Below are 19196 nucleotides of genomic sequence, written 5' to 3'. Positions count from 1 at the left end.
CGGTAGCCCGCCGGCTGCTTCTGTCCATGGAATTCTCCAGGCAATAAGATTGAAGTAAGTTGCCATTTTCTCCCCCAGGGGAGGACCCAGGGATCTAACTCATGTCTCCTGCATTGGCAGGTGGATTCTTCACCACTGAGTCACCAGGGAAGCCCCCTCTATTATCTTTTAGTGAATATGAAATTAGAAAGACATTTACAGGACTACTTGTAACCTCCGTCCCCAAATTATATATTTCTTTCCCATGAGGAAATTACAGATATTATCACACATATACATTTTTTTTTTTCCCATTCAACACAAGCACATTTCACAGAAAATGAATCTGGATAGGTGCTTTCGAGGAATTTTAACTTAACCAGGAAAAAGGTATGAAAAGCAAGAGACTAAAATGAAATGCTAAATGCTACAAGAGAATATGAATAAACCGCTATAAGAGCAAAGAGGGAAAAGGAACTGTCAGCAGGGACCGGGCCCTCTCCCTCTTTGAAGTCCCAGATCCTGACACAGCGGTTGGTATATACACAAAAATACACAATGCATGCAGTGGGAGATGGCGGAAGTAAATCAGAAGATATCCCCAAAGGTAATAGGTGAGGGCCCAGCCAGGGGTTACGGGATTAAATAGGCCTTTACAGGTGCCTGCCTGTAGAAGGCCTGCAGACAGATTAAACCCCATGTGTAGCGGCATGTGCTGGGGAAAGACCTGGAAGATCTGGGAAAGGGGCAGAGTGTTGTTGGTGGAAGCCAGGATTCAGGGGCGGGGGACAGAAGTGCTGAGATGCAAACCAAGGTTACGCAAGGAGCTGGAATCAGGTGGCGATGGCAGGTGCAAAGTTCAGGACTGGGGGTTTTCATGTAAAGACAACTGGGAGGCCCAAATAGTTGGTTTGATATTAAGCAAGGGTGTGATAGCAGGATTTTTTCTTATTTTTTAAGGAAGGGTACTCTGGCAATGTGGATGACGACCAGCGGTGGCTGGGAGGCCCCTGAATTCCAGGTCCTGTCCAAGCTCCGTCTCTCCTTCATGAACTCTGGCTGGGCCCCTGATCAATCTCTGTTACCAGTTACAGTCTGCAAGACTCCAGCATCTTTTAATGCAAAACCTTAGATGCCTGAATATCTATCTGCTACGGAAAAGACTTAACCACTTATTTAATTATTACTCCTCTCATCCTGCCACCCTCTGCATTTAACAAGCCTACACGCTGTCACAAAAGAGAACTGAGCCCGAGGCCATCTCCAGAGAACGGGACTCACCACCGTATTCCTCAAAGTTCTCCTTGTGCCTCCAGTTCTCTGCTCAGACTTCACTGGCTTTTCCAATGTCCAGTTCAAGTGCCTCTTCCTATTTCACTGGCTCCTTCCACTTTATTTCTATCTATCTTCTTACCTTAATGATGCATACACAGATCTATAAAACACCTTTGTTACAGGTAAGGAGGGTAAAAAAAAAACCTTAAAAATTCACTCATGTTTGCAAGTCACCTTACTGAATTCTTTTTGGATGGCCATATTTAGGCTAATCTCTCAAAGCTGTTAGAAGGTAAGTGTTAAGTTTGCATTTCCCTTCAAATACACTGTCATGCAAACATTTATTGTTACACGCACACACCTAAGGGCTTCCCAGGTGGTGCTAGTGGTAAAGAACCTGCCTGCCACAACAGGACAGGTAAGAGATGAGGGTTCTATCCCTGGGTCGAGAAGATCTCCTGGAGAAGGGCATGGCAACGCACTCCAATATTCTTGGCTGGAGACTCCCATGGACAGAGCAGCCTGGCGGGCTCCATGGGGTCATAAAGAGCTGGACACAACTGAAGCAACTGAGGATACACACACCTAATGTACATTTATCCTTCAGAGAGCTGGTGGTTTAAGATCCAGCATAAACTCCCTCAAGGTTATTTAAGCCTTGCTTAAAAACATGAGTCTCTTGAACGCTCTTCTTGAGCTCTTTAAACAGTCACAGGTAACTAACTGTCTCAATTTTCAGAGCAGTGTGGTGGGATGAGAGTCACTGCCTATACTTTATTAGAGGGAGGAACGGAATGACGGGATGAGCAGGTCTGGGAGATTCTACAAAAGCGTCTTTTCCCCAGACAGTACTCCTCCAAACTCTTCCGATCCCCTTATTATCCTGACAAAAGAGCCAGTGAACCCTGTCCTCCAGCTGTTCTCCTCCCACTTATCCCTATAAAAAGGAAACACACACACCACCCAGGAATGGAAACCATTACTACCCGGGAATAAAGTCTCCAGGAGGTGATGGCTGTCACTGCTCTGAGTCTCCGGAGTTATTAACACAACTGGACCACTCCAGCGCAGGAGGAAGGCGTCACCTGCTTCTCCTCCGAGGCTCCAGAGCTGCCCGGCAGGGCCAGAAGCAGGTGACTGGCACTCCAGACCGCTGCTCAAGAATTAAGGGGAGGAAGCAAGATACCCCGCAGGGGGATTCTCTACAGAGCCGACCTGTTTCCTCTTCCCCTTGAATTACATCCTAACTTCCCAAATGCTATCTCGCTTATAAGAGAACACAATCAAGGATTTGAGAGGGCAGCGGCATGAGAGAATCCCTCAACTTCAGGGTTTTAAGCCATACAGGTGAAGGGTTGACACGGAAAGAGATCAGCAATCAGCCCCGTTAGACGTCCAAGAGATGGGACCTTGAGCAACGCTGAGGTTCTGCTGACTACTTGGTTTCCCTGCAAGTCTAAGGCTAAATTTACAAAAGCCAAACTTTGAAAACTTTAATCAGAAGGCTTTCAACGGAGATACAACGTTTTTAAAAAATTACCTTTTTCACAAGGGTACCTTGATTCAGCGATTCCAAAGGTCAAACAAAATCGTCTTTTAAAAAATCACAAAGTACGTGGTCTTACATTTTGAGGTTGAAAAATTAAAAAAAAAAAAAGCAAGCATAATTAAATGCACCCTGGAAGAGTTCGCAAAAAAAAAAAAAACAACAAAAAAACAACAAACTCAATCGGCTTCTTCTCTACGTAAAAGCCTAATAAGCCCTGCGTTTCAGCTGACCCTAAACTAGTACACTGCAGAAGAGGGTTTAAAAATAGCACACAGAAAACTACCGGAGGAAACAATTCCGGAAGTTGACTATCTTCTTGAAACCCGCGGCTTTCGTTGTTTGGAGATTAAAAAAAAAACATTCCACCCCAAATCAAATCACCCGAACGACAGTAAGAAAAAACAGGAAAAAAAAAAAACCAAACACGTAAAGTTCTGATTTGCCCCTTCTCTGTAGCCTCCCCACCAGCACCACACCACCCTCCCCAGGATAATAAAATGGTAAATAACGGGCACTGGCCGCTTGGGTCCACGAGGCAGCCGCGGCGGCGGAGGAGGGCGCTGGGCTGGGCAGGAGGGAGCCCGCCGGCCCCGGGGCCTGGCGGCGCCCAGGCTGAAAGGGGATTCCCGGGGGTGGGGGTCGGCGATCGGCGCCCCGAACGACAGCGCCGGGCCCCGCTGCTTTGTCTGGGCCGGCATCGGGGCCCGGCCCGGGCGCCCCGGGCCCCGCGCCTCCCAGCCCAAGGCTTCCTCCCGGCGCCCAGCTCGCCCTCGGTCGCACAGCGGGGCTCCGAGGCCCGCGTCCCCACGCCGCCCCCGATCCCCGCGCTGGGGCCCTCGGCGGCAGCCGCACCTGCATGCCCGGGGCCCCGGGGTCGACCCCCGTGTCCAGGACGGCGATGAGCACCCCTCGCCCGTCATACTCCGGGTAGCGGCACAGGAAGGCCGCGGCCCCGGTCTCCTTCTTCGGGAGGAGGCCGTGGAAAGGGAAGGGCTCCTCGGTCGCTGCGGTGGCCATGGACGCAGGCTGCAGGGTGGCGGGGAGGCAAACGGCCGGGCTGCGCGCGGACAAGCGGCGGCGCGAGGACAACCCGGGCGGCCGCGGGCCTGGGTTAGGAGGGGAGGTGCGGACGGGATGGGCGGGGCCAGCCTCTGGCCAATAGCCGAGCCGCCAGGGAGGGCCGGCCAATCCCGCGCCGCTACATCAGAGCCGACGGCGCCGCTCTCCGGAAGCCTAGCCCGAGAGGTACCCGGGGCCGCAGAGAAGGGGGCGGAGCCTGAGGCGTGGCCGGAGGGGTTCGGGGGGCTGGAGCCCTCGGGGGGGGGCCTTAAACCAGAGAGACGCACGGGGCGGGGATTTTTTTTTTTAGGGGGCGGGTCGGCTTCTAAGCGGAGCGTCCGCGTATCCCCGCCCAACCGCGGGGACAGAGAAGGAAGTGGGGGCTAAGTAGGGGCTTGCCCTCTGGAGAAGCGGGAAGCCCTCTTCTGACAGTCGATGGTTTCTGAACATGCAGGTGTGGATGAATGAAACTTTGCGGTCAGCTGCGGCGGAACCCCCCGGGTGGACCCCGAGCAAAGGGAGCCCACGCGAGCTCGCTTAAACCCCTTAGGTGTGTCGGATATTGGCGAAAAGCCAGGAGATCAATTTTTTGATTTGGGAGAGTGGGAGTGATTTTTCTGGTTGGGAGCTCTTTGATTCAGTGGTGTCGGGCTGGTGTGCCCCTGTCTCGAAGGTGTGTCCCTTTGAAAGATGGTGATGGTGGTGGTGGGCACGGGCCAGGGCTGCAGTCTGCAGTCAACAGGAAGCGGGTTGCTGGCCATTGCATCGCCCTCGGTAGCCAGTAACAAAGTAGCATCCCGAAGTGGGCCCCTCCTATTCTTCTGTCTTACCCTGGGCTTCCGGGATTCCTGAAAAACATTTTTTTTTCTTTTTTCTTACCCCCCAACGCCCCGCCGGCCCCGACTCTCTCTTTAAGTTGGTGTTCCTGGTTGATCCTCAGGGTTCGTCACTCAGCTGAAAGTGAAAGTCACTCAATCTTGTCCACTCTTTGCGAACCTTGGACTGGATCTAGCCTGCCGGGCTCCTCTGTGCATGGAATTCTCCAGGCAAGAATACTGGAGTTGGTTGCCATTCCCTTCTCCAGGGGGGATCTTCCCCGACCCAGGCATCAAATCTGGGTCTCCTGCATTGAAGGCGATTTCTTTACCATCTGAGCCACCAGGGAAACCCTGATAGAGCCATAATTGGCAGTTTTCCAGATTAAGAGTGGCTGCTATCAATTGCTCCATGCTGCCCCGGTGGCCCGTTAATGATTTTTCTGTCTGTATTCATGCCAGGGTAATCTCAGTCTTTGTGAGGATGTGCCAAGGATGGATGCTTTTGGCAGTCTGGTCAGCCTTAAGGTCAGCTTCTCAGAACAATTTTAAACTCATAAAATATAGAGAATTACAGAAGAAATTATGTTGAAATAGCTATCAAAATATGAAAACCAACTTTGTTATACAGAAATAGTTTTGTACATGTGTGTACAAAGCACATATGCTTCTTTGCGTAAACAGGAGCTAGTGCCAAATCTAATAAGTGCCCGTAACTGCACAATAGTAAAGAGCATAAATGATATTTTGAGACGTGTACTATGACAAGAAGCTGATTTTTATGGGTGACACAGGAACAAACAGTAATGCTAATACCACTCTGGTTATTACCTACATCTATAATTGAAGGAAATACTTAACTAAAAGTTTAGTGGAAGTTAAGCTGTATTTATCTTTTTCTGCTCAAGTTTTTGAACCCCTCAGATTCTATCATGGACTCCAGGTTATGAATGCATGGTGTCAAGGGAAATCCTATGTGCACCAGTCTCCACTTCACAGGATTAGGGGATTCTCCGTGAAGTCTCAAAAATTACTGTAAAGGCTGTGCAGTTTCTTTGAATTGGTTACTTGCCCGTTCATTCTACTCCATAAGTCTTAGAGAAGCACGTTCTCTTTAGTGAAGAGGAAACAGGATAGTTAACAGTTTTCCTTCCTACTCCCAACTGTGTTTATGTTACCTCAAAAAGGACTTACAGTGATTGAGAAAGAAAAGAGAAGGACAAACTCAGAAGACATTCAAGAAAAACATATGGTGACAGAGTGGATGGAATAGCTTCCAGGTTCAACTGTTCAACTGTTGTCCAGTCGTTTCATTTTACAGATGAAGAGCAAAGATAGACAGGTTTACTGACTGCCACAGGTTACAAAATGAATTGATGAAAAAGCTGGATCTCTATTCTGTCTGTCTCTGATTACCACACCAGTCAAGCTCTGCTGGAGTGTCACCCAATGAATGGATGGGGAATGAACTGTTCACTACGAAACCAAAGTGGCAGGCTTTTTATTAGACTCCTGTAACAGTGTTTAAAAAATTTATTCTGCTTACATATCCCATAAAAATATTTTAGAAAGATTATGTACCTTCTTACATAGTTTTAATACAACTTAGAATTTGTCATCATACTCTCAAGGAATGAGGAATGTAATATCTGACATTTTATAAATATTGACTTTCTTTAAACTTCTATGTCATTATTTAAATGTAGCTAGTTGAATGTTACTCTTTGACACTTGTTGTTTGACACTTAGCATTGTGCGTTTATATACGTGAAGATATTCCATTTAAATTCAATCAGACATTTGACATTGCTTTCTTCTTGAAATTTTATCGTTCTACACAATTTTATCCTAATGTAATTTATATTTATAATGGAAAGTCCTATTGATCATTTATTATCTGCAACAAAAATATGTATGTTAATATTTTAAAATTTTTCCTGGGATCAAAATGTTAATATTTTTCTTTTAGATTATCTTTCAATTATTGGCAGGTTGATCAAAACAATACACATCCTAAGCTTTACTATTTGATTAAGATAAAAATTACAGAACAAAAAGAAAATTCTCATTGAAAATGCAGGTCTTAAAAAGATGCATGAGATGCATGCTTTGGGGCTGTGATTAAAGATTTTGCTGACGGTTTTTCAAATCGTCCGTTGATTTGATGTCCAAGAAGCTGTTTCACCTGCAGGAGATGTGCCATAGTAAGTTGCCTTTTTATCTTTAAAGCAGGAGACCCAGCTGTGAAACAGGTGGGAAGGCGGTATGTCCTTCCATCACAGGCACGTCTTCAAGCAGGTCAGTTTGGAAAAGAGGAGATAGGACATTTAAGCCTTTGGAAACTGATCAGACTGAAGTTATCCAGGACTTTGTACCACAGTTTGAAGACCACTGCTTTTTAAAACCTCTGAAATCACTTGAGCTCAGGACGAAGTCATTTATGGTTTGTCTTGGAGCCCCAGTATTCTTCACTCTGTTTTTACCCCGGCTGCTCTCTGGATTTAATGACATTCCCAGCTAAGGCAACTCTTTCAATGCTCAGTCCGTTTGCGCTACCGGACAAACAGCTCAACGGTTCATCCATCATTGGCTCTCCGAAGGAAACAATGAAGATACAGATAAACACAACGAGGGCTTAGGATTGGGGAGGAGGAGGAAGGGGAGGACGGAACACGGCAGGGTCAGGAGGGCAAGGCCTGGTATCCGGAGTGAAGTGCTAGGCGGGACGCCCGCACCTTCCCACGCAGCACTGTCGGAGCCGGAAGCGCTGTGCCAGGTGTCTCCAGGCCCACCTCCCTTCCGCATCACCTGCGGGGCGGGGGGCCAGCGTGCCAAGGCAGAGGCGCGGGCAACAGCAATCTCTTCCCCTGACTCACCTGCTTTGTAACTATTGTGGCACCGTATTATTTACAGAATATCCTTTGATCAAGCATCCCAGGCCGCGCCGAGATTGGGAAACCATCCCACGTGTCCAGATGCCGGGCTTGGCAATTCAGCGCCGTTTGCCAGCGAGGCCCCTCCTCCCGTGGGCGGCCCCCGCCCCCGGGCGATGATCCCGGGGAGAAGGGACTAGAGGGACGCTCGGGTCCTGTGAGATGAGCAACTTCCTTGACAGGCGACTGGGGCTGGAGGACTCCCCCCGGCGGCTTTGCCAAGCCTTCGCTAGGCTGCCGGGCACCCAGCGCTGGCTTTTCTCGTCTTTACCCGGGGGTCGGGCTCGCATCGCGCCCTCACGGCTCTCCCAAACCTTTGGTGGACTCTTAACCGTTTTTCCTCGCCCAGGTATTTCCCCTATAGCATCTTTGCTCCTCGAAGCCAGGCTTGACATCTGCTTTTCGGAGGATGCGGATTACAACAGCTCACACCAGAGAAACGGAGATTCTCTGGTGCTTCAGACTTAAGCACTGCCGCCCCCCGGAGGCAAAGGCCGTCCTTGCCTCGCGTACAGGTCCACTGCCTGGACAATCTCCAGGGCACAGCCGGATGGACCAATGTGTTCCTCAAAGTTTAAGGCCCAGGTCTGCGCTTAGCTGTAAAGGAGGCTGGCAGATTCAGTTCTGACTTCTTGCATGGGCAGGAAGGACTGATAACGTGGGAAATTCTATAACCATAGAAAGGCCGTTCCAAAGATCCCTCAGTTCAAAAGATTTGCTCATCATACCAAACATTCACTATGCCAAGATATAAATAATATCTATCCGTTTAGTCTTAAAACTTATATGATTCTAAATACTTTAAGTGATACTTGCCATCCTCTCTATTTCTATTTCTATTCTTTCTACCTCTGAACTCAATTAAACAATGTAACACAGGTCCAGCTCTGAGAAACTTCAATAAGAGAAATAATAAACTAGATAATTTGGATCAAGACTCCTGCTGGGAATATTGAGGGAAAACTGGATGACATATGAAAAATACCTGCTTGTATGCCTCCAAGGGCTAGCAGTAGGGTGAAGAATTTCTGGAGTAGATATAAACCCAGAGCCTGGAGCCAAACATTTAGGACAGTCTTGCCTTTTAGGGCAAAGGGAAGTGGGGAGAAAAATCCTAGAAAAATTGAAAAGGTGAAGATCATGTGCCTGTTGCGGGGGGGTGGGGGGCATGTCAGAGGGCCGTTCATGTCTCCCCCACGCAGAAATTGGTACTGGGAGGTGAATGTGAGCTGCTGAAGCTGAAACTCCAATACTCTGGCCACCTGATGCGAAGAGCTGACTCATTGGTATAGACCCTGATGCTGGGAAAGACTGAAGTCAGGAGGAGAAGGAGACAACAGAGGCTGAGATGGTTGAATGGCATCACCGACTCAATGGACGTGAGTTTGAGCAAACTCTGGGAGATGGTGAAGGACAGGGAAGCCTGGCATGCGGCAGTCCATGGGGTCACAAAGAGTCGGACACGACTGAGAGCCTGAACTGAACTGGGAGCTGGCTTTAGGAATCTGGAGACTTGACCTTTAGTCCTAGTTCATTGGGTTTGTCATTTTAACAAGACAGTGAACCTCTCCGGACTTCAGTTTACTCCTTTGAATGGGAAAGAGTTAACGGAGCCCCCTTCCTTTGTAGTTACAGCGGGTCGGTGGGGGGGCATGGAGGGGAGATTTTGAATCAATTTCAAAACAGTACATTTTATTATCAGTTAATCTAGGAAAGTTTAAACATGTCCCCCAGGGCATGTGCTGTTAGCATACTAAGGCTAGAGTTGTCAGTTCCTGAGAAATAGAGTCAGTGTTATATAAATAGGACAAGTGTGAGTTTTTCACATAGGAGAGAGAGGTGCCTTTGGAAGGAAATAAATACTGGGAGAGATGAGATGTGTTTAACTGCAGATATTTAGTGCAGGTAAACAAGCACACGCCACAGTGTAAGTCTCCCTCCATTTTCCTCTTGTTTCTGGTACCAGAGTTGCCCTTTACCCCTCTGACCAGCTGTTGCTGGGACCAGAGACCACCCCTTCCTTCTGCAGAAGCAGTAGAAAGCGGGCAGAATAGCGAATCCATTGGCTTCCAGAGGACGTTTGGAGCCGGTAGACTTAACGGACACACAAAATACATGCAGTGGCTTGGGACTGATTATTTGTGGAGATCGCGATGGTGGGTCCTCATTTAAGAAGTATGGGGCGAGCTGAGGCTTCCCTTCACACAAGGCACACGGTCCCCGCTATGTGGGCAGCAAGGATGTCCCCATGTTCTATCTGGCTGTAGCTGAAGAGACTAAGGGTCGTCCTGTGCTCAGGCAGATGAAAGAAGCAGACGGGCTTGAGTGTGTGGCGGAGGGTTGGAGTGAGGTTCTTGAAAGTTGGCTCTTGAGCCCCACTGCTGCGGGGCTGAGAACACTCCATTATCCAGGGCTATCATGTTCTCAGAAAAGCCCTAGCCCACTGAGCTGCTTTTGGTTTGATTATGGTGATCCCCGCCCCCCCCCCCCCATGTTGTTGTTTAGTCGCTAAGTCCTGTCCAACTCTCTGTGACCCCCTGGACTGTAGCCCGCCAGGCTCCTCTGTCCATGAGATTTCCCAGGCGAGAATACTGGAGTGGGTTGCTACTTCCTTCTCCAGGGGATCTTCCCGGACCAAGGATCAAACCCTCATTTCTTGCATTGGCAGGTGAATTCTCTACCACTGAGCCACCCTCCTTATATTAAACAGTTTTATTTCATAGTCTTTGGAATTTCATCTTACTTAATTGAAAGCGCTTTGCCTAGAACAGAGCATGTGGTATTTATTTTGTTCCACCCTCGTTGTTATGTGTATCAGTTAGCAAACACATTGCTCCCATTGAATCCCAGGACAGTAAATCACACTTACGTGGACAGACATGAATTAAGTTGTGCAATGCAGGAACTACCCAAGGACAGTTCCTGCCCTCTGGGATGTCACTGCAGGAGGCATCTCAGAGCCGCAGGTCTCTCTCAACAGGATGGGCACAGGCTGGACCAGCCCAACCACTGCAGCTCTTGATATTTGCACACCTGCATGGGATTTCTGAAGTCCCATCCATCTGCCCAAACTCAGAGTGCCAGGAAAACTTGTTAGGTTCAGTATCCAATTAAAGGCCAGTCCTAATGATGGTCCTAGGGCTTCCCTGGTGGCTCAGCTGGTAAAGAATCTGCCTGCAATGCAGGAGACCTGAGTTCAATCCCTGGGTTGGGAAGATCCCCTGGAGGAGGGCATGGCAACCCACTCCAGTATTCTTGCCTGGACAATCCCCATGGACAGAGGAGCCTGGCGGGCTGCAGTCCATGGATTCACAAAGAGTCAGACATGACTGAGCAGCTAAACACAGACAGCATAATGATGAGCCCAAGTTTCCTGACTTGATGGAGAGAGGCCAAGAATTTGTGAATAAAAGCACTTAGAAGCTAAGGGGTCTTGCCTCTGGGGTCTGGCTCTACCACTCATTAGCTTCATGACCTTTAAGAAGGCCTCAGTATCCTCAACTACAAATCTGAAGGTTTTATCAGGGTTAAATGAGAAAAAGTACCTTCCGCAGAGACCATAAATAATCAAATAATCACTATTATTACAGCTGGCTCAGATGCCGTAGTGACTCAGTGTGTGTGGCTGATCATATCATTTGGCATCCCGCCACCTAAAGATAAGACTTCCAGAGAGCAGGCAAATCAATTTTTCAAAAAAAGGATTATTTAGTTTGTAAGAAACAGTCTGTAAAAATCAACTGAGGCTGGGCTTCCCTGGTGGTGCAGGGAAGATTAAGAGTCTCCCTTGCAATGCAAGGGGCACTGGTTCCATTCCTGGCCCGGGAAGATCCCACGTGCCATGGAGCTACTGAGACCTGCGTCCCTGGAGCCCATGCTCACTGAATCAAAGAAAAGCAAGAAAAGTCATGGCAAAGAGAAGCCTGCACATCGCAACGAAGCAGCAACTAGAGAAAGCCCACGCGCAGCGATGAAGACCCAGCTCAGCCCGAAAGAAATAACTAAATAGAAAAAAAATCAACTGAGGCATGTAGTAAAGAGACCTTAAACACCTGTTTTCTTGAGATAAATAGATCAGACAGTTTGCTCCATTGTTGGTGAAACGTAACATGGACAGATAAGTTTGTTGTTTTTTTTTTTTTTACTACTTCTAGAACTTAGAATTTTAAAAATTAATTCGCTTTAACCAAATACACCTCCAGTCTCAAAGAATTACAAAATGTCAGACATGACTGAGCGATTAGAAGCATGACAACATATTCGCTCACTTTTCTTTATCCATTCGCCTGTTGATGAACATTTGGTTGTTTCCATATCCGGGCTATTATGAATAAGGCTGCAAAGATCATGGGACTGTAGATGTCTCGTCAAGATCCTGATTTCAAGTCTTTGAATATATACCCAGAAGTGGGATTCCCGGAGCATCTGGTAGTTCTATTTTTAATTTTTTGAGTGACCTTCGAACTGTTTCTCATAGCAGCTGCATCGTTTAACATTCCCATCAAGAGTGTCCAAGGGTTCCAATTTTGCCATCTCCTTGCCGACACTTCTCTTTTTAAAATTTTTTTATAATAGCCTGACAGGTGTGAGGTGATACCTCATTGCACCTTTGATTACAATTAAAAGCATTGTCATTCCACTGGCTCTGAAATAGAGACCAATAGCCAAAATTAGACTTTTACTATGGATTAGAATTTCATATACAAACTTTTCATCTAGCATTGCATTATTCTCATTTTCAGAGTTTAAAAGATTTGTATACATGATCTGTATATAGTTCCATGAATATACCAAATTTTTAAAAACATTCCCAATTTTTAACCATTTCAGTTGTTTCTTAGTGATTAAATGATTGTGATATTCACAACTGAGAACTGACGAGAGAAGAAAGTAAACTGCAAAGCTACAGGAAAGCGTGCTGCAGTGGACACGGGGTAAAATATGCGTTTAGTTCTACAATTAGAGTTATCCTTAACAGGGATAAAAATGTCATATACAAGCTTTAATTCTGTTTCTGTGTCTGTGTGTGTAAACTCTGGAAAATGTTGCTTATCAAAACCAGTTCCTTTAGGTTTATTCCCTCGGCTTTGCCTTTGCAACAGTGCCACTGTCTGGTTAGAATTTGCCTTGACAGGCTGCTGTCCCACCTTGCTGGGTAACTTGTGATTCTGTTGCAGTGAGTGAACTCTGGTAAATCAGTCTCAGCAGAGCACCACCCTAAAGATGCTGGTCTGATAGGTGCTACAGGACAAAAAGCATAGGGGATGCTAGAAACATAAAAAACTAAGAAGTTATGTCAAGTATTTAAACAAAAGAAATGGAAAGCGTTAGTCGCCCAGCCCTGTCTGACTCTTTACGACCCCATGGACTGTGGCCAGCCAGGCTCCTCTCTCCATGGGATTTTTCAGACAAGAATCCGGGAGTGGGTTTCCATTCCCTTCCCCAGGGGATTTTCCCGACCCAGGAATCAAACCCAGGTCTCCTGCATTGCAGGCGGATTCTTTACCATCTGAGCCACCAGGGAAGCAGAACCAACCTTGTAAACTTGGAATGCTCCTTAACTTCTAATTGACCCTTTCTCTTTTAGAAAGATGCAATGGAACTTTTTTATTTATTTATTTATTTTTTTAAATTTGGAGCAGAGGGGAGACACTCAGTGTCAGGAACAGCTGGACGGATCATCCTTGAACCACAGAAGGACGACTGCTATGACATTCCTGTAGGACTTTGGCGCGTGTTCCTTTGTGGACTGTCATCCACGGTTCCCGTGTCACTTCCATCTTCTGCAGCTCTTCATTCCTGAGGGACCACCCTCCCCGTCCCCCAGATTTGACATTTCAGTGGATTCCCCAGGATGTACAACCTTCTTAGTGGGGAATTGAGGAAGGCACCCAAACTGGCAGGGGCAGGTGGTATGCCAGACTCCTTCTGGCTGCGAGGCAGAGCCGGGCACTGCGTGCGTTAAAAGCTAGGTCACTTGCAAGAAGTCTAATACAATAGCCTCTTAGGTTTTCTGAGCAATGTGTCTCGCGCACAATAGGTACCTCATAAATGTTTAGGATTCATGGTTTCTAGGACTGGCATCCTGGATGTCATCTTTGCACCATTCTGCTACACGTACATGTGTGTGCTCCGTCGTGTCCGACTCTTTTGAGACCCCATGGACTGCAGCCTGCCGGGCTCCTCTGTCATTGGAATATGCCAGGCAAGTATACTAGAATGGATTGCCATTTCCAGTAGTCCAGATCTCCAAGGTATCTTCCCGACCCAGGGATCAAACCCAGGTCTCTTGCATCTCCTGCCTTGGCAGGAGGGTTCTTTACCACTGCTCTACCTGGGAAACACACCATTCTGGCTAGAGAGATGAAAATTTTGAGACAACAAGCCATCCCTGTATTTCTAAGTATGAATCTATCCAAGGAAACAATCTAATATCGTCAATTTCCTACCAGAGTGCAGTTTCGCATTGTTTACGCTGAATCCTGTTGAGCATACGTGCATGACGACTGCTCAGACAGTTCCCTGTGGCACCCCCTCAAACGGGAAGGCATCTGTTTGGTCTCAGCTGGGAAAGCATGCTAAAAACGTCCTCACTTTGCCATTGAATCAGTTTTTTTGGAACGTGTACTCTCCAAACGAGATGCTGCTTACATTTCTTTTTTAGTAAGGTGTTTCACATTTACCGTCTATTTCTGGAGAATGCAGGGTCTTTAAATACAAGGTAAGGGCTTGTTTTTGCTAACTAAAAATAGTCACTGTTTTAATTACAGAGTGAAGTGATCAAAGAGGAGAATTTCTTCACCAAATATCTGAAAAGATTTACTCCTGAGATAAAAATTGATGTAAACACATGGAAATATTAGCTCAGCAGAAAAATCACTTTCCACTCTAACTCAAAAAATAGGCTAACAAAGCTGAACCTCCAAGGGGGTTTTCATAGCTGGTTTTTGATGATAAGCTGAAAATTTACTTATAAACAATGGTGGGGGGGGGGGTGGGATGGGAGGATGGAGGTGGGGATGAGGGATGTGGAATCAGGTTACATGGAAGCTTATAATAAGGGGCAGGTAGTCTGAACACCAAAAGATTGCTGTTAATTAAGGAAAACCAGGAAATCTCAAGAAATATATAGCACTGTTGTGCTATATATATGTATGGAAAAATGCAAGAATCTGGGCTTCCTGAAATCATTCGTTTAATGAGTATCTCAGCTATCTGGGACCAGCATCCTGTGATCTGATTTTTCACGTGCTTCGCTCCTCCTCACAGTGGGGAGTGGTGGCAGACTGAGCTACCAGGTCACAGGCATTGACTGTTTTTGGCCTGGGCGGCCTGTGGGTTCAGAAATTCACATTTGGAGGGCCAGAATAGCTGATGGCTGTGGCATCCTTGTTAATTGCTATGGCAGGAAAGACTCCATCTCATAGGGCTGACATGCGGAGGCTGCCTGTGACCTCACAGCCAGCAGCCGGGACCCAGTGCTTCCTGCAGTGGGATCTTGGCGGCGTCTCTTCGGGTTCACTACAACCCCATGGCTTCCACATCTGTGTTCAACTCCCTCTAGGTCTTCAGAAGTGTCTCCACATTAAAAGTTCTTTCTGATTTTAACTTTTGTGTATAGTCTGAACTTCTAGTCTGAACCAAAACAATAACAACAACTACAAAAAACAATATTTATTGAAGGCCAGGGATACTCTGCCTGCAGGAGACACAGGATACTTGGCTTTGGGTTTGGGTTCGGGTTCAATGCCTGGGTTGGGAAGATCCCCTGGAGAAGAAAATGGTAACCGCCTCCAATATTCCTGCCTGGAAAATCTCATGGACAGAGGAGCCTGGCGGGCTACAGTCCATGGGGTCGCAAAGAGTCCGACACGACTGAGCATGAGGCTTCCCCGCGATTACAGACATTTTCATAAACATCTATGGATGATATATTACAAATCTCTGTATGAAGCTCAGAAAGGCAGAGCTTAAGACAGCATGCCTGTTTGGCATGGATACTGGTGATTTTAAAAAAAAAAAAGCCTAATGTCAGAGACGAGAGTTAAGTTTTATTTCAGCCCGTGAGACAGCATTTCAGGCAGCTCTGAGAAACTGCTCCAAGCTGCAGCAAGTTTCTGCAAGGGGAGGAGCTAGGAAATGTAGGAGTTTCGCAACAAAGGACAGGTACTTGGGAATATCAGAAGATACTGCTAATTAAAAAAACTGGATATGTCCAGGGATTTAGGGCTTTTCTCTGAGAAGATGCAAGAGTCAGGGCTCTCTGAGGTCATTCCTTTGATATGCACCTCAACTCTCTGTGGCCAGTATCCTGTGTTTTCACATCCCGAGTTTCCTCAGCGCTCAAAGCAGGGAGTGGCTGCGCTCTGATGGCTGCTAGAAGGCAGGTGTTCTTTTCAGCCCTGAGTTCCCTCAGGGCTCAAGGTGGAAGGCTGCAAAGGCGGATGATTGTGACACCCTTGTTTACTGCTATAGCAGAAAATTCCCTAGTGCTCAATACCTACATCATCACCACTGTGAAATCCTTCATGCAATGAGGCAGAAGTAATTTAGTAATTAAAGGAAGTCTAAGAACACATCCAATGCTCTTTGTACTGTCCACCTGATGAAGATAAATTTAGGACCAAACACTATATGGTAAAGAATCCACCTGCCAAGCAGGAGACACAGGCCCAGTCTCTGGGTCAGGAGAAGGAAACGGCAACCCACTCCAGGATTCTTGCCTGGGAAATCCCATGGACTGAGGAGCCTGGTGGGCTACAGTCCATGGGGGCACAAAAAATCCTACACGACTTAGTGACTAACCAACAACAAATGGCAACCATGTTAGAACTAGTGAGTTCTAAGTTACCCCTTTAAACATGCTAATTTCCCCTTAAACTCATTTTGGGCTTTTTGCCTAGAGAATCCTCAGCTGTTGCTTCTGACTGTCTTGGCTCCATCCTTACCAGCCGACATCTGTCCTAAAATTGATTTACCTTCGCTTCCAGACTCGTTGGATCCCATCTTTGTGGCTCCATCACGAGTGTCCATCTGCTTGCTGTTAATCTTCTCCCCTCTCCCTTCTGCAGCTCTTTCTGCTTTCAGAGCCCTGGTATTGCAGAGTTCTTGTCATAGCCAGTTTGACCAGCCTCTTCTAGCTCTTAAGGGAAGGAAGGCACCTCGTAGGGGTAGATTCGGTTTCCGTGTCACTCAGCTTGCCTGGTGTGGACATCGTCTTTGTGCAAAGTGGGATGCAGTCCTCATCTTGGATGACGTGGATTTGGCTGGAGGAGCATCGGTACATGTGTGAATTGGCAAAGGAGTTTACATGACCAGTCCCTCTGTGTGGGATTACAAAGTGGGTGTCAGGACAGGAACAGGGAGACATAAGTCAACTGTACCTAGGGGCAAAGCATTTACAACAAAGCTCTCAAGTTGGTGGGCATGTGAATCTCTAAGCATAAATCCCAGATACACCCAAAGACAGAGATGAAGGTTGTTTTCAGCATCCACTGTCTTCTCTTTCTGCCCACCTGATTTACATACGCTTTTCTAACTGAATGTTAGAAGTTTGAGTTAATATGAGGAGTTCCTGAAACTGACACAGATAACAATTTGCTATGAGAGACTTTTGGTAATTAAACTACTCATGTTTTAAGATGATGCTTTCGAATTGTGGTGCCGGAGAAGACTCTTGAGAATCCCTTGGACTCCAAGGAAATCAATACAGTCCATCCTAAAGGAAATTAACCCTGAATATTCATTGGAAGGACTGATGCTGAAGCTGAACTTCCAATACTTTGGCCACCTGATGAGAAGAACTCACTTATTGGGAAAGACCCTGATGCTGGGAAAGATTGAAGGTAGGAGGAGAAGGGGACGACAGAGGATGAGATGGTTGGATGGCATCACCGACTCAATGGACATGAATCTGAGCAAACTCTGGGAGATGATGAAGAACAGAGGAGCTTGGGGGTTGCAGTCCATGTGGTCTCAAAGAGTCAGATACAATGTAGCAACTGAATAACAACCAGAAGAGTCTGGGCCCCACACTCCTTTCCTTCTGCCTATTACTTTAAGAAGAGCTCCCTGGTGCAGAGATTTTCTCTATAGGCTTTCACTTCTACTACATGCAAGGGTTAATTCTTTTTTCTTTGACCGAATCTTGGGGTCATGTGGGATCTTAATTCCCCAACCAAGGATCAAATCTGTGTCACCTGCATTGGAAGTCTTAACTACTGGACCACCAGGGAAATAAATGCCAAGGGTTAATTCTGATGGAGGTTACCCTCCTCTCGCCTATTGTTGAGTAAGACAAGACCCCATAGTTTTCTTAAATAATTGAAATAAGCATGAAGGGTTGGACCATAAAGAAAGCTGATCGCTGAAGAATTGATGCTTTTGAACTTTGGCGTTGGAGAAGACTCTTCAGAGTCCCTTGGACTGCAAGGAGATCAAACCAGTCCAACCTAAAAGAAATAAATCCTGAATATTCATTGGAAGGACTCATGCTGAAGCTGAAACTCCAATACTCTGGCCATCTGATGTGAAGAACTGACTCGTTAGAAAAGACCCTGATGCTGGGAAAGATTGAAGGCAGGAGGAGAAGAGGGTGACAGAGGATGAGATTGTTGGATGGCATCACTGACTCAGTGGACATGACTTTGAGCACACTCCAGGAGTTGGTGATGGACAGGGAAGCCTGGCGTGCTGCAGTCCCTGGGGTCACAAAGAGTCGGACACGACTGAGCAACTGAACTGACAGAGCCCCTTAGGTATGCTTCACGGTTATTAAACACTAGTATCTACAGAGAAATAAGGGCAAAAGTGACCAAAGAAAAAACTTACAAGTTGCTAAGACTCCCCAAAGAAGTCACCATTGATGTTCATTGGAGCAAAACACACCTTCTATTCTTTCCTTTGCTACAAACTCCTCTCCTTGTTGACAAGTTTCGTACAACCTTCTTTTCTTTCTTCCTTCCAGAATTAGTGGGCTTGGGTCTCCCTTTCTTATAAAATAAGGCCAACCCTATGTCTTCACTTCTCAGTTGTTTGACTCTTGAACTTAAATGAGTCATCCTTTTAATTCTGGAGGTTTTTGATTAACCTCTTGGGGGCAGCAATCCCTCAGTTCTTCAGGATATTTCCCCAGATTAGATGATATTAAATTTCAAGTGAATCAACATTGGCTTATTTGTTTTGTTTTTCCCATTTGAGTTTCTTATGATGTCACTCTGTTAATTTCTGCCTCATTCCATTAACTAAAATAGCAAACCTATGAATCAAATTCAGATGTCTTTGTAACTGAACAGATTTGCATGTTCAATGAAGAAGCAGTTGATAAATTGACTTTCAGTTTCATTTAGCTCATTTTCATCCTTCTGAAAATCTATAGGGAAAAATTCACCTTTCCCTCATTAAGCGACCCAAAGAGTTGGATTATTATTCTTGAATCGCTTTATGTGTTTGTTTCCATAGCTGATTGCAACCTCCATGAGATCAAGGACTACAAATTACAGTTTCATTTATTTTTTTTCCATTTATTTTGTAATTAACCTGGTACTCATGAATGTATTTACATAGGCAGTGAATAGTGAGAACGCT

The 19196-nt window shown here is 46.4% G+C and overlaps 2 protein-coding genes across 13 annotated transcripts in view; one reads left to right on the top strand and one right to left on the bottom strand.

The window, feature by feature from the left end:
- TPP2 (tripeptidyl peptidase 2) overlaps positions 1 to 3866 on the bottom strand; it is a 58245-nt gene extending 54379 nt beyond the window's left edge. For all 4 annotated transcript variants that reach the window (XM_052650172.1, XM_052650174.1, XM_052650175.1 and 1 more), the window contains exon 1: positions 3656 to 3866. In XM_052650172.1, the coding sequence (XP_052506132.1) occupies positions 3656 to 3820 (165 nt within the window). In that variant the 5' untranslated portion in view covers positions 3821 to 3866. The remainder of the gene's footprint in view (positions 1 to 3655) is intronic.
- The window catches only part of METTL21C (methyltransferase 21C, AARS1 lysine), a 239337-nt gene that overhangs the window by 70583 nt on the left and 149558 nt on the right, over positions 1 to 19196 (top strand). The window lies entirely within an intron of this gene.

Source organism: Budorcas taxicolor, chromosome 12 (genome assembly GCF_023091745.1).
Source record: "Budorcas taxicolor isolate Tak-1 chromosome 12, Takin1.1, whole genome shotgun sequence".
Classification (NCBI taxonomy): Eukaryota; Metazoa; Chordata; class Mammalia; order Artiodactyla; family Bovidae; genus Budorcas; species Budorcas taxicolor.
The sequence above is the reverse complement of the archived record's forward strand: the minus strand, read 5'-3'. Positions and strand labels throughout refer to the sequence as shown.